A 26771-nucleotide genomic window follows, 5' to 3' on the forward strand; every position below is an offset into this window, starting at 1 on the left:
ATTGGTCACTGATTGGTCAGCGTCATGCACTCCTCTATACAACGCCCAGTTGGTAAAAACACGCCCAGTTGTCTATTGAGAAACTCATCAGCATAAATCTAAACTAGCTCATAACTTGCTCAAAAATGATCGTTTTTCAAAATAAAAACAACTGCTGTTATCTACACTACAGCGCCAATCAGATTATGGAGGAGATAGGGCACTTATAATCTGGTGACAGAGCCTCTTTAAATCCAGTCATATAGACCATCACATATAGAGGATGTACATTTAGTGTTTAGTATTATGCAGTATTCTGAAGAACCAAATCTATAATGCCCTATATCTATAATATACCCTCCAACACCAAATGTCAGTGGACACGCAAACATCACATCCAAATTTGTTTCTTGACTATCTCCAAACCAAATGCATTGATGTGAAGTTGGTACAACCCTTCATTCTCAAGAGTAATGGTGAGGTCAGCTCAGTCGAGGGTAAGATACCCAAAAACCTGACAACTTTTACTTCTCACCTGTGTTTTCCAAACTCCAGGACAGAATCACACACAGAGTTTTTATAAAGTTGGTGTGTGTGATCCCGGCCACAAAGGATACGTTGTCCTGGTTATACAATGCTAGTTTACATGCCTCTACATTTCCTGACAGATTTGCCATTGAGAAGACTAGAATAGGTGACAGACCCTACGAGGTGTAATGGCGGCCTTTCCTATGGTACCTTTTTGAAAACACACAAGGAACAGTTGACCAGAACAACACAATTTAAACAAAAAATACAAAAGTACACCACAACTGCTTATATATGTATTATATAAAAAATTACTGGTAAAAAAATACTCATTAAAATCATCTCTACAGAAAGAATATCTCTTTGAATACAGATAAAAGACTGAATAACCGTATTGCAAGAACATTTTAATCTCCTCATTAATAACCATAAAGGCTTGACAGAATTTTAATAGATCATTCAGCGACCAACAATCAGAAACAAAGTATTGACTACAAAGCTTCCTTGTGGATGTGTGGGAGGAGAAGCGGCAATATTTCATGTGCAAGATGCTACATTATACAGCAGGGGTGCACTTTGGTGAACCGGCCACAGGAGAGCGGTGCTGTGTAAATAACGACAAGTGACTGCTTTAGTGTCACATGCAATGAAGCCGATCTCCAAATCAATCTTTAATTACTAGAACTCATCAAATACAATACGAAATCGACTCGAAGATGGAAGGAATGCAGATGATCATTTTTACAGACAGTCATGGTAGAGAACCCTTATTCATATATGACTGGATAATTATAGTAACCTCCTACGTAAGTAGCATTGACCCCTGAGAGTAAATGATTTACTCCAGTTCATCATGATCGTTATTATACAAACCGTCTAATGTCTGAATAGTAATACACTAAATATTAAAGCCATAGAAAACATTAGAATGATCTGTAGCCAGTAAACAGAATGGAGGTCAGATGCTGGGGGTTGTTAGAAGGGTTTCGCAACAATAAAATGATTTCAGGGTGTCCTGCTGCTGGGACCTTCAGTGATTAGTTATAACCTGTGGGGGAACCCAACAGCAAATGTTAAATTCCCCTGCAGCCCCACTGCAAATTAAGCAACGAGCTGTCCCATGTAATGCACGGACATGAAGAGTCCTCCAGGACAAGATCAGTCCTGAAGTTGCTCTCACTAATAGATGTGGACACTAATGGGGTGCTACCTTCTATTAATTGGAATTGTCCCAGAATGGACAATAATCACCTGTCAGGTGGGGTAGGACGCAGTATAGGTAATCGCTAGGGGCCCCAGATCCCCCCACTGCACCCCCGCAGTAAGGAGGAGCTTGAATAGAGCGACGATTACACCTGTATTCAATGTCTATGGGACTGACGGAAACAGCCAAGTGCATGCTCTACCAACGCTCCCTTCAATGTCCTCCTCACTGTGTTTCTGTGGATAGATGATAATTGTCCATTCTGGGAATACCGCTTTAACTCAAAATTTCGTAACAGTATATTTAAAATGGGTTTTCTACCCCTTTAAAATGTGACTGAGGAGCTGCTTCAGTAACAAGTCCCTGGTAATGCCTGGCGGGCAGAAGCAGAGAATTTGATTTCCCCACCATTGCCCTGATCTGTTATACATAAAGCTCCTACTCATAACCCATTTGGCTTAACATTATATTACAGCCAATTCGAAAGAGCCGTGCAGGACATAAATTTTTTTCAAAGATAAAATCCAATATTTGTTACCTTTAAAAAATACACAAAACAGACGCATAAAAAAATGTCATGAGAGACACAGACTCCACACATACAGAGTTGACCCCAGATACAGACCATAATAAATATATTGTAGATACAAAAGTCACAAAGTACTGTTGATACAAATTATTGGATACAATGTGTTCATCTAGAATGACATAATGAATGGCCAAGCTGGAGGCAAAGGCCTAGGAGAAAAAGTATCAGGGGGTCCACCACACCTAACACGCATTTCGCAAGGAATGCTTCGTCTAGGGGTCTTCGTCTAGACTAAGCATTCCTTGCGAAACGCGTCTGTCTCTCATGACTTTTTTATGCATCTGTTTTGCATATATTTTAATGGTAACTAAGTAATATTAGATTTTATCTTTGAAACAAAAAAAATGTCCTGCATGGTTCTTTCAAATTGGCTATAGATTTGCACAAGCAATTGGGACCAATGTTGAATGGGAATACTAAGTAGCGTAAACGTTATATTAGGCAACTGCAATACTACTTAAAAAAGATCCAAAAAGGTGGAGCTCCACTTTATGTGCCAATAAATGAAACACAATCTGGAAGGTGTGAAAGAAATATGCACAAATACTTGCAAATGACAAAAGAACATACAAAAAGCCAAGTAGTGCTAATAGCATTTATAATGATCTATTGATGGGTCCAAACAAAAGTCACACGTGTATTAAGCAGAAAGTTGAGGGCAAAGATACAAAGCAGTGGAGAGGAGCTGTCTAATAACATGTAAGCATGAGGTCGGGTATTTGCTGCAAACACTTTATGTATATTAACAAGCGATTCATTTCTACACATACTATGTTTCAGTCACTGAAAAGGCTATAACCATTTAATTCCGTGGCCTACTAGGATCTGTTTTGATCACACAAAAAATTCTAGAGGACTGGAGTATAATAAACCAAAGTGTATAGGAAAGTAACTAATTGGGGAAGGGGTGCAAACATCCAGTGGAGGCAGATTAAAAGGAGAGAGTGGATTTTAGATTTACTGTCTCTAACATGTACCTCCAGTTAAACTTCTGACATGTCAAACATCAGTGAGGGTCTGGGTGCTGAAACCCCAACGACAGCTATATTGAAGTAACAGCGGTGCTTTGCAGAACATCATGCCCCTTTTTGCTTCTCTAGGGAGAGGTAAAGATGGGCCATAGACTGTAATGCAAAGCACTGCTGTACCTATCAGGCCTTGTTCTTTCGGCACTAAAAAAACCGACGTGTAAGCGTTTAAGCGTTTAACGTTTTTGTGCGCCAAAGAATTCATCTGACACCACTTCGTTTACATGACGTGTTTTTTAAACACGCATGTGTCAAAAAAACGGTTTTTATTTATAACGTATGCACTATTATGTGCCTTCCCATTGATGTCAATGGGAAGCTTAAAGCATGTGTTTTTGTAGAGTAAAACGCGTCATATACACGCCGTGTGAACAAGGCCTTATCTTGCTATAAAACTAAAGCTACAGATTAAATGATCCGGCATATTACAGACAATTGTAGATTAATGTTGCACATGAGTTGCTTTACTGCACATTATCACAGTGGCCCAAAAATTCTCCCCATACACACAAACTTGATGGAGATCTTTAAAGTTTGCACGATCTATTAAGGAAACTATAGGTAACTGATTCCACAAAGTTTCAGAAGCATCCTTACACCCGGGTCTAATAGAATCTCTACATTACACATCTAGAAATCTTTTTGATGAAGTTTGACTTAACTAGTTGAAATGTAAAATGCTGTACACAAAACTCTGTTTCCCTGTATTTATGTAGTTATTCGACAACTTATGTGGTTGGCGTTTCCTTCCTCGCGTAATATGACATCTGGTTGGGTTCTCCTCTGATGGTTTACAAGGTAACATTTATATGGCATTATTTAACCATTTGTTATACCTGATGTTTTAATCATTTTTGTGATCATTTAAGATTTCTGAAAGTGTGGTAATCGGTCTAATACTACTATAGAGATCAGGGTAACGCAGAATTCAAGCATTAACTGGGTAACAGAAAAATGTGTCTTACTAATAACTACTCCTTTACAACCTATAATGCTATAGCAACTCGCAGTGAAAATTATATGGCTGTATGTAAATGTTTTCAGCACTGGTCACATTTGTCTTATTTATTTATTACCCAATATACATAGTGATTTTCTGAGAACAACAAAAGCTGATGGGTTCCGCTAGACCTTTCCGTCGGAGGAACCTATGAACGGAAAGGAAAACGGAAACCATAGCTTCCGTTTGCATTACCATTGATTTCAATGGTAATGCCTCCGTTGAAAATGGTTTCCGTTTGTTTTAGTTCTGTAACGTTCCATTTTTTGGACGGAAACAATAGCGTAGTCGACTGAACTATGGTTTCCGCCCAAAAAACGGAAACCTTACAAAACAAAAGCAAACGGAAATCACTTGCTACGGAAGCATTACCATGGAAATCGATGCAATCAATGGTAATGCAAATGGAAAGCTATGGTTTCCGTTTCCCTTTCCGTTGATGGGTTCCCCTGACGGAAAGGTCTAGCGGAAAACATCAAAGGGAACCTCGGCGCGGAGGTGAACAGGCCCTAAAGCCCCCCCCCATGTTAAAAACGTAAGAGTTTGTAAAATATTTTTTAGAAATTCTGCTCAGATCCCCCATTAGTTTTCACCACTCCTGTGTCTAGATTCTGGCAAAATGATGAGTCTACATAATGAGGTATGTCGTATGACCACAGCAGTCTGTTGGTACTATCCATGCGGACATTTTTTCCTTACAACATTATTGCGCCAGAACCCAAACACCAGAGTGAAGGGTGAAAAGAGCAGAATGTCAAATATCAGTACTGCCAAGATGCATCCTGTTTTATATGTACGGTACACTAGTATCTTATTTTTCTTATATAAAAACTTTACTGTTAGTGCTCCTTTAATCAATCTCGTGATTAAAGCTTCTTTTATAACCGGGCCTAAACGCACAAATTGGGATGTTTCAGTTTGAAGTTGAAAATATAGTTTTAGTTTGTTAGACTAAATAATATTTTCATGACAAATAAGGCAGTCATTAATACATTCTAATAATTTTTGGTAAAACCAGCAAAAAGCTATATTAAGATGAAGGGAGGCATGCAGTATTAATTGGATAAAGAACGATAGACCTACGTAACAATTCCCAAGCAAAGAACAATCCACGAATCATATACTAACGGAAATACACTATATGGACAAAAGTATTGGGACACACCTCTTAATCATTGAATTCAGGCGTTTCATTCAGTCCCTGACACAGGTGTAAAAATCCAGCACCTAGCCCTGCAGTCGCCTTCATAAACGTTCTAAAGAGATCACTGAATTCCAGCGTGGTCCTGTAATAGGATGCCACCAATGCAACAAGTCAGTTTGCAAAACTTCTTTCTAGATATTCCACGACTAACTGTGAGTGATATATAAGTGGAAGTGTTTAGCAACCATAGCAACTCAGCCAAGTGCCAGACCACGTAAAGTTACAGAGCACGGACTCAATAATTGCAGAGTATCAAACCTCTTCTGGCATTACCATCAGCACAAAAACTGCACCAGGAGCTTCATGGCATGGGTTTCCATGGCCGAGCAGCTGCATGCAAACCTTACATCACCAACATTATAAATGCCCTATATTCTACATGATCGACACTGTAATGTAGATTACAGCAGTGTTTTTTATTTAGAAAAATGATCAATTTTGACCAAGTTATGACCTATTTTAGATTTATGCGAATGACTTTCTTAATAGACAACTGGGCGTGTTTTTACTTTTTGACCAAGTGGGCGTTGTGGAGAGAAGTGTATGACGCTGACCAATCAGTGACCAATCAGCATCATACATTTCTCTCCATTCATGTATTCAGCACATACTGATCTTGCTAGATCATGTTGTGCAGTCACATACTCACACATTAACGTTACTGAAGCGTCTTGAGAGTGAATAGACATTGCTTCCAGCCAGGACGCGATGTCTATTCACAATCCTGACAATTCGGTAACGTTTGTGTGGGACTTACAGCACAGCAAGTGTAATCTCTGATGAGTACATGAATGGAGAGAAGTGTATGATGCTGATTGGTCAGCGTCATACACTTCTCTACACAACTCCCACTTGGTCAAACCGTAAAAACATGCCCAGTTGGGCATTAAGAAAGTCATTTGCATAAATCTAAAATAGGTCATAACTCCGTCAAAATCGATCGTTTTTCTACATAAAAAACACTGCTGTAATCTACATTACAGCGCAGATCACATTATGTAAAAGATAGGGCATTTATAATGCGGTGGCAGAGCCTCTTTAATGTTTCAGCATACCAAAACTTTTTAGACAATTGTATGCTTCCAACTTTGTGGGAACAGTTTGCGGAAATCACTTTTCTGTTCCAGCATGACTGTGCCCCAGTGCACAAATCAAGGCCCATAAAGGCATGGTTGGGTGAGTTTGGTGTGGAAGAACAAGCCTCCCACACATAGAGCTCTGACCTCAACCCCATCGAACACCTTTGAGATGAACTCGAATGAAGATTGTGAGCCAGACCTGCTTATCCAACATCCGTGTCTGACCTCACAAACGCTCTTCTGGATGAATGAACAAAAATTCCCACAGACACAAAGAAAGCTGTTTTTGCTGCAAAGGGGCACCAATTCCATATCAATGCCTATGGATTTAGAATGGGATGTCATAAAAGATCCTGTAGGTGTAATGTGTCATGCCCATGGCCGCGGGCCGTCAGGCTCACTCACCTCCTGAGGCCTCAGGAGACGCCAGCGCTCACTTCCATCAAATTGGCTCTGGAGTGGAGACATCTATTGAGGGCGCAGTTCATCCCATCTTGATATTTACGGACCACAAGAACCTCACTTATCTCCAGACGCCCCAGTGACTGAATCCTCGTCAGGCCAGGTGGTCGCTTCCAGTTTGAGCTCCACTACCGTCCGGCCGACAAGAATGTGAGGGCCGATGCCTTGTCCAGGTCATTCGAGACAGAGGACACTATGGAGTCTCCACAGAGTATCATTAACCCATCCTGCATCATCCATGTCAACCCTCTGCAAGTTAGAGACATTCCCCCAAGGAGGACTTTTGTGCGTCTGGCGGACAGAAGAAGAATCCTCCACAGTTCCAAATGGTCAGGTCACGTGGGTATCCGTAAGAACCGATACATGATCGCTCGTCAGTTCTGGTGGCCCACGCTTCCCAAAGACAACACGGACATTGTCTACGCCTGCACAGTGTGCGCAACAAATAAGGTTGCCCACTCCAAACCGGCGGGCCTGCTGCAGCCGTTGTCTGTGCCCGATGCTCCCTGGCAACATATTGCTATGGACTTTGTTACGGACCTGCCTCTCTGCTGGTTGCAGTACGGTCTCGGTGATAGTGGACCAATTCTCCAAAATGGCTCATTTAGTTCCACTGACCGGCCTACCGTCTGCTTCCCGACTGGCCAATCTCTTCGTCCAACACATCTTCCGTCTGCACGGCTTGCCTCTACATATTGTGTCGGATCGGGGGTCACCTCGAAGTTCTGGAGAGCCCACTGCGTACTCCTCGGTGTGAAGTTGGACTTTTCCTCTGCCTACCATCCCCAGTGCAATGGTCAAGTCGAGAGAATAAACCAGATTATGGAGAACTATCTACGACACTATCTCCAGGCAGAATGATGACTGAGTGCATCTGCTTCCCTGGGCTGAGTTCTCCTACAACAACCATACTAGTGAGTCCACCGCTAAGAGTCCCATTCTTCATGGTCTATGGCCAACACCCTTGTATACCTCTTCCTGTCTCCACAACGTCCCAGGTGCCTGCAGCTGACTCTGCATTCAGGGACTTTCTACAGTTCTGCTGGCGGTCGACCGCATTAAGAGAAAGGCAGACACAAGAAAACTAGAGCCTCCCCAGTTCCTTCCAGGTACTAAGGTCTGGCTGCCCTCTAGGAATATCCAGCTGAGGGTGCCATCGTACAAGTTTGCACCCAGGTTCCTTGGACCCTTCGAGATTTTGCAAAAAAATCAACTCTGTTTCCTACAAGCTTCAGCTGCCTCCTACCCTCAAGATCCCAAACTCCTTCCATGTCACCCTGCTGAAGCCGGTGATCTTGAACCACTACTCCAAGACTTCCACTCCTGCAGTGGCTCCCAGCGGTTCATCAGAGACTTCTGAGGTAAAGGAGATCCTGGACACCGAGTGGGTGGAAGAACCTTTTATTTGGTGGATTGGAAGGGGTTTGGTCCTGAAGAGAGGTCCTGGGAGCCAGAAGAGAACCTCAATGCTCCTACCCTCCTGAAGAAGTTTCTCTCTCGTTCTGGCCCCAAGAGGAGGGGGCATAAGAGGGGGGATATTGTCATGCTCATGGCCGCAGGCCGTCAGGCTCACTCACCCCCTGACGCCCGCAGCCATGGAACTGTGAGCGCTGGTCCCCATCTCCTCCTCAGGAGATGCCAGCGCTCACTTCCACATCTCCCGGCCAGGTCCCTTTAAGAGCGGGCACAAGCGTGCGCGCGCACCTGAAATTAGTAGTAAATTAGCCCATGAGCACCCTGGACTATAAGAAGGGCCCAGCCCCTTCCTGCAATGCCTGAGCGTTGTTGCCGTACCCAAAGTTTGTCTAAGCAAATGGTCTACTAGTGTTTTCCAGTTCCCAGTGTTCCCCGTTCCTGTACACGTATCCCGTGCTATCCTGGTCAAGTGCCGTGCTGAAGTCGTGCTGTGCTGTATACCACGCCTGTCCTGCTACACCACGCCTGAAGTCTGCCTGCTGCCTGGTGCCAGTCGAGCCTGTATTGCCACTGTCCGAGCTGCCACAGGTACACTATACGAACTATAGACTGTGACCTGCGTCCTGTTGGCCAGCTGCCATACCGTCAAGGCTGTACGGTCCAGTGGGTCCACAGACCCAACGTGAAAATGTTTAGGTATCCCAATCCTTTTGTCCATATAGTGTATTTTGATGTACAATGTACTCCAGTTTACATGAACTACAGAAGTCTGGATATTGGCTGAGTTTGGTGGCGCTTGAACAGAGGTGTTTTTAAGACAGTAGTTGATATTTTCACAGTGTTCACCAAAGGATTTGACAATTCCTTCAAAAAGTTAATAATATAATTGAATAAGAAGTTCAGATTGAAACATCATAACCTTCTCTCATTTACAGTCTACAATGTGAAGCGCTGTGGACTCAAGTTTGTACGACTGTGACACTCCAATAAGTCTTTCTTGCATAGTGTGGGATGGCGTTCCAAACAGAATAGATTTTGTTAAATGTTGCTGGGAGTATCTAGAAAGAGCTAGGTGATAGATGTGAACGCTGTTTCTGTAATCTACAATATCATGATTTTGGGAAATGCATTATATTTGTCTGAAGCCCAAGAGGAGAAGGCAGTGGTTTTAGAATTGTCGTCGTATTCATGTTCACTGGCAATCTGTAATCTCCTTTACCAGCAAAACACTAGAAGTGCCAACATGGAAGACAGAATGGGTAAAGGACTTTCATGCCGAGTACGGAGATGTTTAGGGTGACCTTGGCTTATTTTAACAGCCTCTTCAATGTTGTTGTTTTTTCCTCTTGAATTCTTTCCATTATGCTTATGCCAACAACTTCTCTTTATCTGCTATGGCCATTTCCTCCTGTGGCAAGGCGCGATCTTCTTCAATCACAAGGCCATCTCCTCCAACACCTTCATCTGATGCAGCCTTGTTTTCTTTTCTGCTGCAGCCATCTAGCTATCTCCTCTTCCTGAGGTCATGTAGCCACCTCCTTTTGCAGCTTTCCAGCCATAATCCAATTCTCCATCTGTGCTTGGGTCACTTAAACCTGAGGAAAACCCATCATTCAAAGTGCTCCAGTGTCATTGTTCAGAGATGCTTCAATACCACAATATTACAAGAGGATGTTTGATGGAACCATGTCAAGCCCCACTGGAAAGAAAGTGCTATCTTCTGAAGTAGGGGATTACCCTGGTCTATATAATCTTTTCTTCTAACATCTTAAACACAATTTTTTTAAGGTTTTCACAATTGCGTTTTCAGTGCACTGGTTGCTGGAATGAAATCACAACACAAGATCATACATTTTTGTCTGTATACGAAGCTAATCAGATATTTTTAATATATCATCCATCTAAATCCACAGAAGCGTATAGTCTGGATCTATATATTCACCTCTGCACATACAGTTCTACACTATGACAAGAGTACTACATAACACTGAAACGGCACTTGACAACACTCATGCATTTGTAAAGTAATCACCCGCTCAACTTCCTGTTGATGGGCAGCAGAACGGCTTCGCCTGAGTGCTTATCAGAAAGGACATCTTGTCAAGCATGTGCTGAGCAGCAACTACAACCCCCACTGCTTCCTGTGCCAATTGCCAGTAGAGGGACATAAAGTAGGTACATAATGCTGCAGTGATAGATAATGCTTTGAGAATAACTGGCACATAATGGAGTCTGTTCATCATTCTGCATCTACAAAAGATGCAATCTGCAAGCCTTTGTTTTAGAAAGCACAGATATAACGTCTGTGTGCTGTAGTTCTTTGTGTCAGCCACTTTATTTTTAGGTGAGTGTTTTTTGTGCCTTGGACTATTCAAGTTTTTCAACCTATATTTTGTATAGCAATTTGGGAAGCACAGTGGGAACAGTTCCTTCATGGGTAGTGCAGCTTTCTGATCGACATCAGCGCCTTCGATTACTGGTTTATGCCAATAATAGAGATAGGTGCTTTTTATGTTCACTAAAAAGCCAAGAAAACATATGTATTTTATCAAGTGGAACATTATAGTTCTAGAAATTAATCTAAAAACAGAAGCACTTCATAAAAACTAGACAATACCCTATGGAGAGTTAACAAGGACCTACAAAATAGGCCCCATGCACACGGCCATAATTTTGATCTACAATTACGGACAAATGTACAGACCCATTCATTTCTATTACCCACGGACACTTCCCGCAAATTTACAGGAAGGTGTCCTGGCCGTAGAAAGGCTCTGCAAAAAATAGGACATATCCTATTTTTTGATATTACGGACCGTGCTTTTATACTTTATAATGGAATCACGGCCCGCAAATGCGGGTAACTGTCCAAGGCCAGCCGTAGCCATATTCACGCACCGGGATTACGGCTACGGCCATGTGCAGGGGGCCTAAGAGGACACCTATAAATTAGACACAATAATTAAAAACCACCAGTAAATATAAGCTTTTAAGTAGTCCTTGTGTCAAGTTGATAAAAACTATTTACACATTTTAGTCAGATCTTTTCCTTTCCTATATATTTCACACACAAAAAGGAAAATTTGACATCAGAGCTCCCATAGGGGTTGTCACCAAGCGTTTCCAGACTTCTAATTGGCAAATCCTCTGAGCAATATTCTCCCATTTATACTCCTAGTATTATTGTAGAACTCGGCAGAGGCATAACTGGGCCCCAATACAAAATCTGTAACAGGGCCACCCAACTATCACATATGGGTCAGAAACACTTTTTAGACCCCTTCAGGCTCTGTGGCCTTGGTGCGACTGTAACCACTGTGCCCCATATAGTTTCGCCTCTGTATCTAGACAAATTTGCTATTTAATACCAATAATTATTCATAATGCTTCCAGAAACCTTTATGGTAATAGAATAAAAATGATATTTAAATAGTTATTTTAATAGAGATCTGTTTTAAATAATGAACAAATCTGAAAGTTACATAATTAACGCTCTGTTTATAATGGAAGCCACAACACTCTACCCGATCCGTCGTATGTCTGATGGACCCCATTGACTTACAGTTCCGTCGATTCAACGAGAAAATAATGCTACATGCAACACTATTCCTCCCATCAAATCTGACAGAATTTGCAATGGAGGCTTCAATGCAAATGTGAACATAACCGAACATACGGTCTACTTTAACTCACATTGTAGAGTAGTTGATTTACTGGATTCCCAAAAAAATAAAATAGATATTTATGTGCTGAATGAGGGAAATTTCCTCATTCACATGCATTTGTTCAGCTAGCAGCATATTTAAAAGCATTAGAGTACCGGAGCAAAAATCTGACCTGTAAAGACCAATGAAGAATTCAGAATGTATTGCTTAGCTTTGACATAACGGAAGTCAAGGAGGTCACACCACAGGACTGAGAGACCCTGGTGTGGTATCCACAACGACTTGCTAAATTGATTTTTTCGTTAAAAATAATATTGCAATAGCACGCTGGTAATGATTTTTAACGTTTAAATAGATCTGCCCTTTGCTCCTAGAAGCTGTACATTCATTTTTACAGAGAAAGAATGTGTACCTCTTCTAAGCGTCGTCTTTGTTCTTTTTGCTCTTCAATGCGTTTTTGCCTCTCAGCCAGAAGCTGTCTTTTGTGTTCTTCATTCTCACGTTGCTGCTGCTCCAGTTGCTGACGTCTAAGGGCTTCTGAACGTTCCTTATTAGCCAACTGCAGCCTCAAAAAATCCCGTCTTAGGGTTGACTCCCCAGGTAGATTTAAAATTGAGCTGAACACAGTGGAAAAAAACCATTAACAAAAACAATTCTTTATATCATTAAACATGTGAAAACATAAACCAAGTTAGGTAGGTGGAGGATCAAGAATATTACACCTTGTTTTACCTGCCGGAGACTCTGTTACGCTACGTGGTGGTAATACTAAGCGGATGTCATATCTGCAATTGTACACATTTGCAATCCTTTTTTAATTACTGCTTCAATGTATCAGAAATAAAAAATAATCAGTATGCAAAGAGTTGTGATTAAATATACTGTACCTTGTACATGCACTTCGCATGTAGACCTGTGGGTTTTGATGGTTACAGACTACAAATAATCCATTTGTGTTGCCTACTCAGGCAGTCATGTGTTTTGCCCTTATATTTGCCCCAACCTGTTCTTCTTATATAACAGTAGTTGAAGGAGCAGATGGAAGAAAACACGTCTTTAGGATTAGGCAACACACATGGTTTGTTTAAAGTCTGTAAGCATATTACAGACAATGCTACTAAATCTAGAATCTACAAAAATCGATTCAAAGCATATAAACTTATGGTGCTTATGCAAACAGTGATTTATCGAAACTAGTGTAAGGGTGAATCCACACCCTGCAGAATTAATGCGGACTTGCAGTGAAATCTGCAGCAATATACTGTACATTATATATGGATGGGGTTATAAAAACTTCATCCACATGTAGCAGAAAAATTTCAGACGGAATTTAGGGCATTTGCAGATTTGTGTCGTATTTTCACTGCGGATTACACCTTTTAAAATGTATAGGTTACAATCCACAATCTTTTTGGGGTAATTTCATTAGGAAATAGTCGGTAGTGTGTGGACTCCGCCTAAAGGAAAAGTGGAGTTATTACCTATAACAGCAAATAAGGTCAAAGCTTTCATTTTCCAGAGAGGTTGGAAAATGAGAGATGGAATTTGAGCGGTTGCCAACGTCAACTCAACTCCTCAACTTTTACTTTGAATTAGTTGGGATGAACTTCTACAATTCTGTCTCGTTGCTGTATCCAATTGGGTATTTACTGGTATGTATAAAGGGAACAGACCAATCTCACCTTCTTAAGGGGGCCATACACATGAAATAACTGTCTTTTTTAATCCTGTTAAATGTATGGTGGTGTAAACATGAGAGAACTCGAAGGCGAGTATGAAATCTATGGAAAAGTCAATGGGGTAGAGCTTGTAGACATTGAAAGCAATGACTGGCCAGTCAGGTGTAACCATGCAGAGAAAGATTACAATTTATGTATGCATTTATACACTGAAAAGAATATTTTATATGGGAGGTGGTCTGAGAGAAAATCCTCTTTTTGTACGAAAATGGAATAAAAAGCTATTTGCTGGAAAATCTTTTTAATGTAGCTTAAAAGGAGGGTTACGTGTAGTGAATATTTATTGAGAAACACAGATGTAATTCTGGAAAATCCACGAAAAAAACTTCTATAGGCCAGCAAAAAGTAGATAAGAGCTAGAAGGCAGTTTTAGAATCATACTTTACAGGGTTTGTTTGTATGTTACCATGGCCACACAGATCTGCGTAGGAGCATTAGAAATAAGCCGGTAGGACATTTTTAACCAAGACCATTGGCAAAGTTACTTCAATTTTATATTTTAAATGCATTGGACCAAACAAAAATTGTGCTGTATAGGTGTGTGTATATAGCCTTTAAAGATTTTATTTCAAGGAATACTAAAACTCATTTAGAACCTTGACTTGTGTGCGTTACAATCTGGATACCAATTCCACGTCTATATACTTCTAAAGTCATTTATCAATATAATTTCAGCAGTTTTCTCCACGTTTCCGGACGTTTCCGGACACAAAACATTGTATTTGTATCTGGGGAAGGGGGTCGCATTCCCCAACAACTATGCTCCATCTCGACAACTAATTTCCACAAAGTGGAATTATGTCTTCCTACACGAGATCCAGGAAGGAACAGGACAATAAAATACAATTATTTGTGTATTTTCTGAAATTATTTAAACTTCAGTGGAACAATATGTTTTTACTCGTGCAGAATGTGGCATTATAGACTAGAAAAAGGGAATGCCCATTTTGTGCCTAACCTTGATGTGAACATCATTTACATCTTCCTAAGTGCATTGTGGCATATTATTTATTTAACAGAAACTCAAAAAAGTTATTCCACTTCCCCAGACTAAGTGTTCCTAGACCTTACCAAGACGACAAAGAGCCTAACATAAAACTAATGTTTGGAGTAGTGCATACTGCATTACGGATAAACGTGCAAGTCTGAAAAAAACTTTGACAACCCTCTTTCCCCACTATAACCTTTTAGAAAGCAGAATAACTATAAAAACCAGGTTCATATAAACATTATTATTAGGTATGTCAAAATTTCCATCAGTGCGTGCAGTTATTAACTATTTGAACATGTCAAATATAATTATTTTGAGCAGATAAGCAGTTTTTAAAGAATAAATTACCTTGGTTCCCCTGAATCATTATCTTCCTCCTCTTCTTCGCTTCCACTATATTCATATTCGGTTTCATCTGCAAAAATTAAGTCACGTTTTTAGCATCATGTTATAGTATAGTAGCATTCACAAAACATTTAGTAAGAACTGCTACAGAGAAAATGTTATCAACAAATATACAAGGAAATAGTCCATAATTTGACCGGAGTTTGGCTAAACTAGGGTGACTTCAATGAGAAAAACCTAGATCCTAATTTTAGTTTTCAGAACTGGAACAACATTATTAGGTAATCTATAAGTTTTTTTTAATTTTAATATGAATGTGATGTAAATGAAGAAATTGCGGTAACAAATTTTGGCTAACATACTTGACATCTGAGCTACTTTTCATCAACTTTATACATAAGCACATCACTGGCATTGAAATCTTGTTAATACATCTTCGATTAGATGAAACTTCATTCACAAGTCATGAACATGACTAGTCCACTCACCTTTCTCTCCCCTTTTTTTCTTTGTTCGATCAATGTGGTCCTTGAGCTGAATTCGAACTTGTCTCTCATTTGGTTGGTCTCTTATGAATGGATGCTTCATAAGCTGCTCTGTTGTGGGTCTTTGGCTGTGGTTCTTTACAAGACAGCTCTCAATAAAGGACTGAAACTTTTTAGACCTGGAAAAAAAGTTGGGTGCAATGAAACTCTACTTCTTCGAAAGCATAATCAATATATGATAAGGATATGAAATTCCAATACATCAAACTTCTCCAAGCACGCCACCCACATCCAATCCTGTTAAGCACACAAAATAGCTATTGCAACTAAGTGTATGTGAAATATGCAATATAATATAGAATTTAAACCAAAAAGGTGTCCTCGGTTTAAACTTTACGGAGGATGTGTGTCCATACTATCTTGGACATCAAACATTTTGCAATTTTCCACTAATGCCTCAAGTTTACAAAGATGCGTACTGTAATTTACTACACTCAAAAATATGTCTTTTTGATGGAGTTTTTAGTTTAGTAGTAGGGTTTTATGTGTACAAAACATGAGGAGTCTTAACAGGACCCTGGCATGTTTAGAACTATGCACTGCACTAGGCCAAGTAGGATCACCTCTTTAAAGGAACAGTGTCACGAAAAAAAAAAATTTTACATCAGTTTGATTTTAGTGTTTTATTAAAAACTTTTATATTTATTTGTGTGTTTGTGTTTTACTTTTTTTTATTTTTGAACTTTTTCTTCCCTATGGGGGCTGCCATTTTTTTTTCCATTTCTATGTGTCGATTAACGACACATACAGACATGGAATACGGCAGCTACAGTCCCATAGTGAATGCGAACGGGGCCCGTTCCATCCACTATGCTGTACGCCGTCTGTGTGGGAACGGCACATGCGCCGCTCCCACACAGCCAAGTTGAACAGTGCGCCGTCCGGCGGCATTTTCCTGTAGACCGGAAGTCGCGGCCGGACAGTAAGATTACTACTTCCGGTCGCGGCTTCCGGACTTGTGCACTTGGAGCGGCGGTAGCAGACGGAGCGGACGGACCGGAGGGAGCGGTGGCGACTGGAGCAGGTAAGTTATTTCTATGTATGTAAGTGTTCTACTGTGTGTTTACTAGTGTATGTAAACCTACTACACTGTGTGTTAGCTCAAAAAATGGCGACACACAGTGTAGGAGGTTTGACCGTTCAATCCCCTCGTTTCTCCCGGCACTAGCCAGGATAAAGGAGGGGGGATTCTGAGAGCTCACTAGAGCGAGTGAGTTTTGCAGCATAAAGCAATGTGGTTGCTTTACCACATGCAATGCTGCAATTTTGGGAATTGCTCCATCTAGTGACCAGCACTGGGAAATATTATAAATTAGAATCTAATTTATAATATTTCCTGACTCGTGAAAAAAATTAAAAAAATTAGAACAATGTTTAATCACCTATACACTAATTGTTTAACTAAAGAAAAAATACATTTTTTTCTAGCGTCACATTCCCTTTAAAGCACACACACCAGGAAATTTTTGTTTAACATTAATTAAGTAATTTGCTCTCCTGCAGAACTTTCGGGTCATGCACATTTCAGGTTACCGAATGTATCTCTATCAGTATTGCAAGAGGAACATTTTGAGTGGAAATTTCTGGGCTTAAAGCTGTATTTGTACAATGTACACTATGTAGCCATTTGATTTAATTGGTAACTTTTCTTTCAGAATACTTTAGCTATGTCATAGAAACATATCAGTAGTTTGGATCGGTGGAGATCCGGGTGCTGAGACTCCCACCATTGGTGAAACGAATGAGCAGAAGTGCTTAGCTGAGCATTATGTACCTTCAGCTGTGATCAGTGCTCCTCATTAGGCTTAAGACAGCTCACATAGAATGTCTGTGTAAACCTATCTTTATTATCAAGTGAGGAATGCACTTTTGCTCCTTCGTTTCATCTATGGTGGGGGTCCCAACAGCCAAACCTCCACCTATCTAAACCTCTGAAAGTGCAGTCCCTTTTGTACTCAAGAACACTTTACCACTTATTATATTAGATTTTAAGGATGAGGCCAACTCAACTATGTGTTCCTCCTTGAAGCTGGGCATGTCTTGTATTAATTTCTGGGAGGCACGCTCTAAAGACGAAGGAGCCAGTTTTAGGAGGACTCCATACAATGTGGACTTGGGTTTATCTAAATAAACAAAACAGATCAGGCTCCCACTGTCGGGTTTCGAACCCAGAAACTCCTGTGACCCAGGCAGTAGCGCTTCTCATTCACCCATCGGGGATGTTGGACAGCTCCACGGCTGAATTTGTTGTCTAGCTTCTCTCGATTCTTGCCTCTTGAGATTCCCTGCCTTGATCTCCTAATTAGTCTCACCATTTTGACTTCCTATTTAAGCCTGGACCTTGCATTTCCTCCTTGCCAGACTATTAAACTTCCTGCCAGTAATCTAGTTCCTTCCGGCCTTACTCTACAAACTGTAGATACATATCAGTCTACTATACTTGGATTACTCTATTGATTACAACCCTGCCTCATGCTACAAACTATTGGCACCTGTGTACCGAACTTGGATTGTTCTCCTGATCACATCTCTAGTGTAATAAGTTATAGAAAAGTGCTATTTTGGCAAAGCTTCCACAAATGATGATCACCCCGCTCTGGCTAGCATTTAAACTGTGGTAGACTGTATAGTTTCCTTAGGGGATTCTTTTTACACAGTGAAATGTAGGGCGATAAGCACCTTTCGTTACCTTCTACTGCAGAGGATCTCTTATGGGCATTTCATGTGTCTAATGGATTTGGGTTGCCAGGATCAGATCTAATCAGCATGATATGTACATTCATTTGACAATTATACCTTTTTCAAGGGTGAAGAAGCTTCACTTGTATTTGATGCCTGGATGCGGTTTCCTACCTCCTTTTAGGAGCAATGTTATATGCCATTTTTTTTAACCAATTTTGTTTGACTTGATTAATTGACTACTGAGGGGGCATGTAATCATTGCAATGAGAGTAACTTATGGTTGCTCCACAGGAATTGATCAAATGAACCATTCATCTGATTAATAGACAATCAGAAATCCACTCCAATCCATGAGGGGAGAAGTTGTCTTTGAGTTTGCCTGCCCATCTGTGTTTCTAACCATAGAGGACATTTTAGAAGCTTTAATATAATATGAACGGGATCTCATCACAGAATGACACAATGCTCCCTCTTGGGCAGAAAGGTCTAACAAGGAAATACAGTTTTGATTATTCTATGGGTGAATAAAGCCCTGCCTGGGAGAAGAAGGATGCAGAACCTCCAGGTCCTGTAATAAGCACTTCACTCATGCTGCATTAGGATTGGTTAATGTAACATCAAGTAATGTAGAAAGCAGCTGGGTTAATGTAGTTAAGGGCAGTAGAAAGGGGTCCAAAAAAGGAAGGCCAATCCTGTTTCTGATATTCCAAGCAAAATTGTTAAGTTGGGTGATGATGCGAGGGTGTTGGTCTCAGAAATGGCAGCCCTAGTGGATACTGATCTCCCTAACAGCCGGGGAACACCCCAGCTAGTAGTCGGCGGGATGGGGATAGGGGATTCTATAATCTGGAAGACGGATATGTCGCCAAGACCACCTCAAGCGAATGATTTGCGGTCTCCCTGGTGCCAGGGTTTACGGCGTATGGTGGAACGGGTGGATAAATTACTGGGAGGGGCTGGTGATGATTCAGCTGTCGTGATCCCTATGGGTACCAACGATAGAATACATGGTAGGTGGAGGAGCCTTAAGAATAATTTGAAAGAACTAGGCTACAAGCTGAATGGAAGGACCTCCAAGGTTGTATTCTCAGGAATACTGCCTGTGCCATGCGTATCACAGTAAAGACAGCGGGAGCTCAGGGAGTTAAATGCATGGCTTAAGTCTTGGTGTAGAGGAGAAGGCTATGGGTTCCTAGAGCACTGGGCTGACTTTTCATTGGGGTACAAACTGTATTCTGCAGATGATTTTCACCTAAATGGAAGGGGGTCTGCTGTGAAAGGGGGGGGGGGGGAATTCTAGCTGGGGTGGCAGAGTATTTAAACTAGGGCTGAGGAGGGAGGTCAATGTAGAAAATAAAGGGGTAGTTAGGTTAGAGAGGGGTCAGACTATATTGGTGGGGGGAGAAACAGACTGTGGGGAGAGGACTAGACAACAGGATAAGGAGATCCTTTTGGTACAAAACAACAATAATAATAATAAAAATGCCCAAATAATGTCAAATAATCACATTTCTGAAAATGAAAGTGAAAAATTTAAAGGCAAGTTAAAGTGTACGTTCACAAACGCCAGAAGTCTAGCAAACAAAATGGGGGAGCTGGAGGCCTTGGTACTGGAGGAACATATAGATATAGTTGGTGTTGCTGAAACCTGGCCAGACTCTTCACACGACTGGGCTGTAAATCTACAGGGTTTTACACGGTTTCGGAAAGACAGGACAAATAGGAAAGGTGGTGGTGTATATCTGTATGTGAGAAGTGATATGAAAGGGAGTGTGAAAGAGACATTAGAGGGTGAAAATTGTGAGGAGGTTGAAACCTTGTGGGTGGAATTACAAAGGGAGGGAAACACTGAAAAAATTACTTTTGGTGTAATCTATAGACCCCCCAATATAACGGGGGAGATGGATGGTCAGATATATAAACAGATCGAGCAGGCTGCACAGGCGGGTACTGTAGTAATAATGGGAGATTTTAATTACCGGGATATTAATTGGTGTCATGGTGCGGCTTCAAATGCAAAGGGGAGAAATTTCCTCAACCTGTTGCAGGAAAATTTTATGGGCCAGTTTGTGGAAGACCTGACTAGAGGTGAAGCTCTGTTGGATCTGGTCATTTCTAATAATACAGAGCTAGTTGGGAATGTCAATGTTCGTGAAAACCTCGGTAACAGTGATCATAATATAGTTATATTTTACCTATACTGTAAAAAACAAACACAGGCTGGGAGGGCAAAAACACTTAATTTTAAGAAGGCCAGTTTCCCCAATTCAGGATATAGACTGGAACTCATGTCAAATAATGGTACAAATGATAAATGGGATATTTTAAAATCTACTTTGGGTAATTATAGTGCAAAATTTATTCCTATAGGTAACAAGTATAAACAACTCAAATTAAACCCCACATGGCTTACACCTTCTGTAAAAAGGGCAATTTATGACAAAAAAAGGGCATTTGAAAAATACAAGTCTGAGGGTACAGAGCTTAATAAAATCTGCAAAAAGGTAATACAAATCAGTAACACAAAATGAAAGGCAGATGGCCAATGATAGTAAAACAAATCCCCAAAAATTCTTCAAGTATGTAATTGCAAAAAAGTCAAGGTCCGAACATGTAGAACCCCTAAATAGTGGTAATGGGGAGTTGGTCACAGGGGATCAAGAGAAGGAAGAGTTACTAAATGGGTTCTTTAGCTCTGTATATACAACAGAAGAAAGAGCAACTGATATAGCCGGTACCAATGCTGTTAATATATCAGTTGATATACTGAATTGGCTGAATGTAGATATGGTCCAAGCTAAGTTAAACAAAATAAATGTACACAAGGCCCCGGGACCAGATGGGTTACACCCTAGAGTTCTTAAAGAGCTTAGTTCAGTTATTTCTGTCCCCCTCTTCATAATATTTAGAGATTCTCTAGTGACTGGTATAGTGCCAAGGGACTGGCGCAGGGCAAATGTGGTGCCTATTTTCAAAAAGGGCTCTAGGTCTTCCCTGGGTAATTATAGACCAGTAAGCTTAACATCCATCGTGGGGAAAATGTTCGAGGGGCTATTGAGGGACTGTATACAGGATTATTTGACAAAAAAAATAGTAATATAAGTAACAGCCAGCACGGTTTTACTAAGGACAGAAGCTGTCAAACCAACCTGATTTGTTTTTATGAAGAGGTGAGCAGAAGCCTCGACAGAGGGGCCGCTGTGGATATAGTGTTTTTGGACTTTGCAAAGGCATTTGACACTGTCCCTCATAGACATCTAATGGGTAAATTAAGGACTATAGGTTTAGAGAGTATAGTTTGTAATTGGATTGAGAATTGGCTCAAGGACCGTATCCAGAGAGTTGTGGTCAATGATTCCTACTGTGAATGGTCCCGGTTATAAGTGGTGTACCCTAGGGTTCCGTGCTGGGACCACTATTATACAACTTATTTATTAATGATATAGAGGATGGGATTAATAGCACAATTTCTATTTTTGCAGATGACACCCAGCTATGTAGTATTGTTCAGTCTATGGAAGATGTTTGTATATTGCAAGCTGATTTGAAAACATTAAGTGTTGGGCATCCACTTGGCAAATTAAGTTTAATGTAGATAAATATAAAGTTATGCATCTGGGTATCAACAATCTGCATACATCATATGTCCTAGGGGGCGCTACACTGGGGGAGTCACTTGTTGAGAAGGATCTGGGTGTACTTGTAGATTATAGATGAAATAACAGCATGCAATGTCAAGCAGCTGCTTCAAAGGCCAGCAGGATATTGTCGTGTATTAAAAGAGGCATGGACTCGCAGGACTGGGATATAATATTACCACTTTACAAAGCATTAGTGAGGCCTCATCAGAAAAAAGTGAGCCTCATTGTAAAAAATACAAAGAAGAGCAACGAAGCTAATAAGGGGCATGGAGAATCTAAGTTATGAGCAAAGATTAAAATAACTAAACCTATTTAGCCTTGAAAAAAGACGACTAAGAGGGGACATGATTAACTTATATAAATATATGAATGGCACATACAAAAAATATGGTCAAATCCTGTTCCATGTAAAACCCCCTCAAAAAAAAAGGGGGCACTCCCTCCGTCTGGAGAAAAAAAGGTTCAACCTGCAGAGGCAACAAGCCTTCTTTACTGTGAGAACTGTGAATCTATGGAATAGCCTACCGCAGGGACAGTAGATGGCTTTAAAAAAGGCTTAGATAATTTCCTAGAACAAAAAAATATTAGCTCCTATGTGTAGAAATTTCTACCTTCCCTTTTCCCATCCCTTGGTTGAACTTGATGGACATGTGTCTTTTTTCAACCGCACTAACTATGTAACATAAGTGACAAGGGATCATGGAAGAGGTTGTGTGTGGGGTGGGGTGGGGGGGGGGGTAAAGAATCGCACATACAGAAATAGGGACACACGGGGGGTGGAGCATAAGTAGTAAACCAGAAGAGAAGCTATGGGAATAACTGTGTCATGGACATGACACAGAGCTCTGTAGGCCACTATTACTAGCATGGCCTGCCATTGAAAAAGCAAAATTAGCAACTGGCATAAATAGAGAGACCGGTTTAAGTAGGTATTTTCGACACTGCTTAAAGTGTTTTTTTGGGGGTCCGCCGACTGCTACAATCCCCACCGATGCCAAGAATAAAGATATTGCAGCGTTGCATACCCTTCAAAGTTTCTCAGCAGCGCTCCCAGCAACTCGTTGTTCAGCGAACTGCAGCAAGGCCACACTCATTTTAGTGATATGCCTTCACTTTATAAGATGGGAAAATCCCTTTAAATTATTTTTGTTTTGCCTGGAATATGCCTTTAAAAATAAATAAAATGGAGGCGAAAACGAACAAGGAGGCGGCGCTCCACTAAAGTAATATTGTTTGAGGCTTTAGTTTGCAATGTATATGTAGCAGGTAAACACACCTATAACACTTGTGCTGATATACACACAATGCTACCTCAGGGCATAAAGAGAGAAATATATTTTGCCACCCACTGATTCCCCACTGAAAAACAGACTCCACCTAGCATGAATAGAGCTTCAAGATCGGCTTCAATTGTTATTCTTTTGTTCTGTTCATTTCATATTGCTGTAACACTGATGCACTTTAAATACATACTTTAAAACCCTGTCTTTAAACAAGAGGGTTATATTCAATGACACAGACATGATACATTTTGAACTGACCAGTAGACATAGATTACGTCATGTCCGTTTCTATTATCTTCCCAGTCTTTTATGTATTTATGTGTGATACTTTTCATTGTTATTCATGACCCGATGAAGGGACCTTTCCACTCCTGAAATGCGTTGTCGATTTGACTCCCAATAATTCTCATGCGATTGACACCTTGTCCTTATACTGCAACTTTTTCCCTCCTCTACATTTGAAAATAAATGTTATTTACTTCTCGACCATCCGATATTCCAGAGCATCTGCTAAACGTTTAATAAGTACTCAGATGATTCCAGATTAACAGGTGTTTTGTATACCAGGAGAAGAATTTTGGGAATAATCTAGCCATGGACATGACACGTAAAGCTCTATAGGCCACCACTATGAAGATATGCCTACCAATGAAAACCAAAAATAGTGCAACTGTTAAGTATGGCATAGGTCTTGTTGGCACTGCTTATTTAAAGAGGATCTGTCACTAGTTTATTAATTCCCTATCTCCTAACTAATCTAATAGGCGCTATGATGCTGATAACTACAGCGTTTTGTTCTTTTTCAAAAACATTTATTATTTGCTAAGTTATGAGCATTTCATTCTAAATATGCTAATTTAGCTATACTTGCCGAATGGGAGGTAACTTCATTTTTACTCTGGGCGGTGTAATGTTTTCTGTAGGACGGCGTCATACAATTCTCCTCTTCCCAGCCCAGCAGGACATCGTGATCATATAGTATACAGATTCCATTCCCGTCTGTTTTCAATTGGTGATACCTCCAGTTGTTTCACAGCTAGAACTGTGATCCTGTTGCCAAATGAAAGATTAGAATCTCATCTTTCATATGCCACCAGAAACACAGCCCGAGATATGGCTATTTGAAGTGATCTCCCTTCCCTCCAGCCTCAGTCTCACACCCTGTGCGAAGCAGCTTCATGCTGATAGGACAGCATCAGAGGCTGTGAGGTAGCTCCACCCCAGGAGAATCGCTGGTGTTGACACCCACTTGTCTAGTATAGCCTCATTTGCATATTTAGAAAAAAGCTCATAGCTTTTAAAATACTAAACTTTTTGGTACACAATTTTCATCAGCATTATCAGTGTGACAGCTAGGAGATAGGGCATTACTAAACTAAACTAGTGACAGATCCCCTTTAAGATATTTCTGCCAGACCCCAAAAAGACATTGAAAGTAAAAGTTCTGGATGCCTACGATGACATTTAATCGTAGTCAATGTGTGAAGCCTCATCCATAGTCCACGTTTAATACCCGCATCACCGTGGTTCTAATGACGGAACTTGCACAACCATAGATCCTGATGTTGCTGTAAATTCAGTTCAGTGGAACCACAGGAGGTCTGGGTGTTACATCCAATTGAATACGGGCCCAAAAACATTGTACCACAACGAAGAAAGTGTTTGCATGTTAATTGGTGAATGTTAAACTGTGTGCATTACCATACGGAATACGGTCACTACCAACCAGGCAATAATGTGTGGACAAGTGTCATTAACCTTTGTCGTTCCTGAATAGAGATGACTATATTAATGACGGACTCTGCTACTCACTTTTGAGTACACTGACGTTTCATTACATTGTACTAGAGTCTGTGAGATGCCTCGACTGCATTGTTAATACCACGATCCACTGTGCAAGGGCTAATTGTATCAATGCCTGAGATCACAAGCTGTTTGTATGCTGTCTCTTTCCAGATTTCATTCTATTTCCTTAATATAACTTGCTGACCTTTTGTCTCTGCTTATGTTTGTAGGATGTGTAAAGTTTAATAAGCAGCACACAAAAAAATCTGCGGGCATCCTCTGTTCACAGACAGCGACATCGCCTTTATAGCAGACAGACGCAAAAGTCTACAGAATTTAAACCAGTTATAAAAGGTTACAATCAGTAATGAAATGAAAGTAATGAATTCTGATTGAGGCTATACATTAAAATCAGGTCTCTGTCCATCCCTCCCCCAAAAAACATTTGCAATATGTAAGCCCATGTGAAAACCACATGATGTAAGGAACTTTAGATTTCCTGGTCATCAACCAGAATAATTTTTTTGTACCCGAAGACAAAATTCATTCTGCAAGTGTTTCAACTACTGTATAATACAGTTCTTCTATCCAAGACAGATTCTGAATTGTGGGCCAAGTCCTTCTTTGTAAGGCTATATTGTATGTGGAAAGACTAGTTAATGCACGCAATAACTGTTCTCAATGCCATTTTCGTGATCTATCCAGGATTACGCCTTGTGTTAGGGATTTTTTTTCCCTGCGCCACATGCACACCAGGTGCTGTTCCCAGTGGAAATTGGAACTTTCTGTTCAGATCACTGAGCTGGCATCTTTCCTTCGTGATGAAAAAGCAGAAAGTTGTATGCTCAAGTCAAGCAGAGAATGAGATAAGACAAAAAACACGAACGGCAGATGATAGTGGGAAAGAAAAAGGACTAAAAAACAAAAAAGAAACGACTAAGCAGATAAGTGAAAGAAAAAGCAACGCAGAACAACAGATGAAAAAAAATAAAGTATAAGGACTCATTCAGACACGAGTATTGAACTCATATTTAACTGACCATAGTCCACATTTAATACCCGCACCACCGTGGTTCTAATGACCGAACTTGCACAAGCATAGATTCTGGTGTTGCTGTAAGTTCAGTTCAGTGGAACCACAGGAGGTCGGGGTGTTACATCCAATTGAATACGGGTACAATATGGACATCTGAATGAGGCCCAAAGCCTGATATCCACTGGTTTTATACCCAGAGATATATGCAATTATGAAAACTAGCATAGCAGTGGAACATATTTACTATTCAAATAGAGGCAGAATTCTGGTGCATATGCCGTGCACAACATCTCTTAACGGTTATAGACATTTTTTGTCCCTCGATTGACAAAAAGGTGCGGTCTAGAAGAAGGGATGTGGCTTAAAATAAGCCAAAATTGCGGCAGAATTTTGTGCATAAAACTGGTTTAAGCTAAACCAACCAAGAGGTGGTATAAGGTGGAGAAAAGTGTCTAACATGTCTTGCAAGATGCACCAAATTTATCATACAGCATTCATTACTGTGATGAATTTGGTGCATCTTCTGACTGCCTGGTCTAAATCTTACAAAGTATTAGTAAATCTGGCCTA

At 40.6% G+C, this 26771-nt stretch overlaps 1 protein-coding gene across 14 annotated transcripts in view; it reads right to left on the reverse strand.

Annotated features, from left to right (window-relative positions):
- The window catches only part of TNIK (TRAF2 and NCK interacting kinase), a 286263-nt gene that overhangs the window by 84330 nt on the left and 175162 nt on the right, over window positions 1-26771 (reverse strand). For all 14 annotated transcript variants that reach the window (XM_075861602.1, XM_075861604.1, XM_075861603.1 and 11 more), the window contains exons 10-12: window positions 15718-15893; window positions 15233-15299; window positions 12567-12771 (exon numbers count right to left, since the gene is read on the reverse strand). In XM_075861602.1, the coding sequence (XP_075717717.1) occupies window positions 12567-12771; window positions 15233-15299; window positions 15718-15893 (448 nt within the window). The remainder of the gene's footprint in view (window positions 1-12566; window positions 12772-15232; window positions 15300-15717; window positions 15894-26771) is intronic.

Source organism: Rhinoderma darwinii, chromosome 4, assembly GCF_050947455.1.
Source record: "Rhinoderma darwinii isolate aRhiDar2 chromosome 4, aRhiDar2.hap1, whole genome shotgun sequence".
In the NCBI taxonomy this organism is placed as follows: Eukaryota; Metazoa; Chordata; class Amphibia; order Anura; family Rhinodermatidae; genus Rhinoderma; species Rhinoderma darwinii.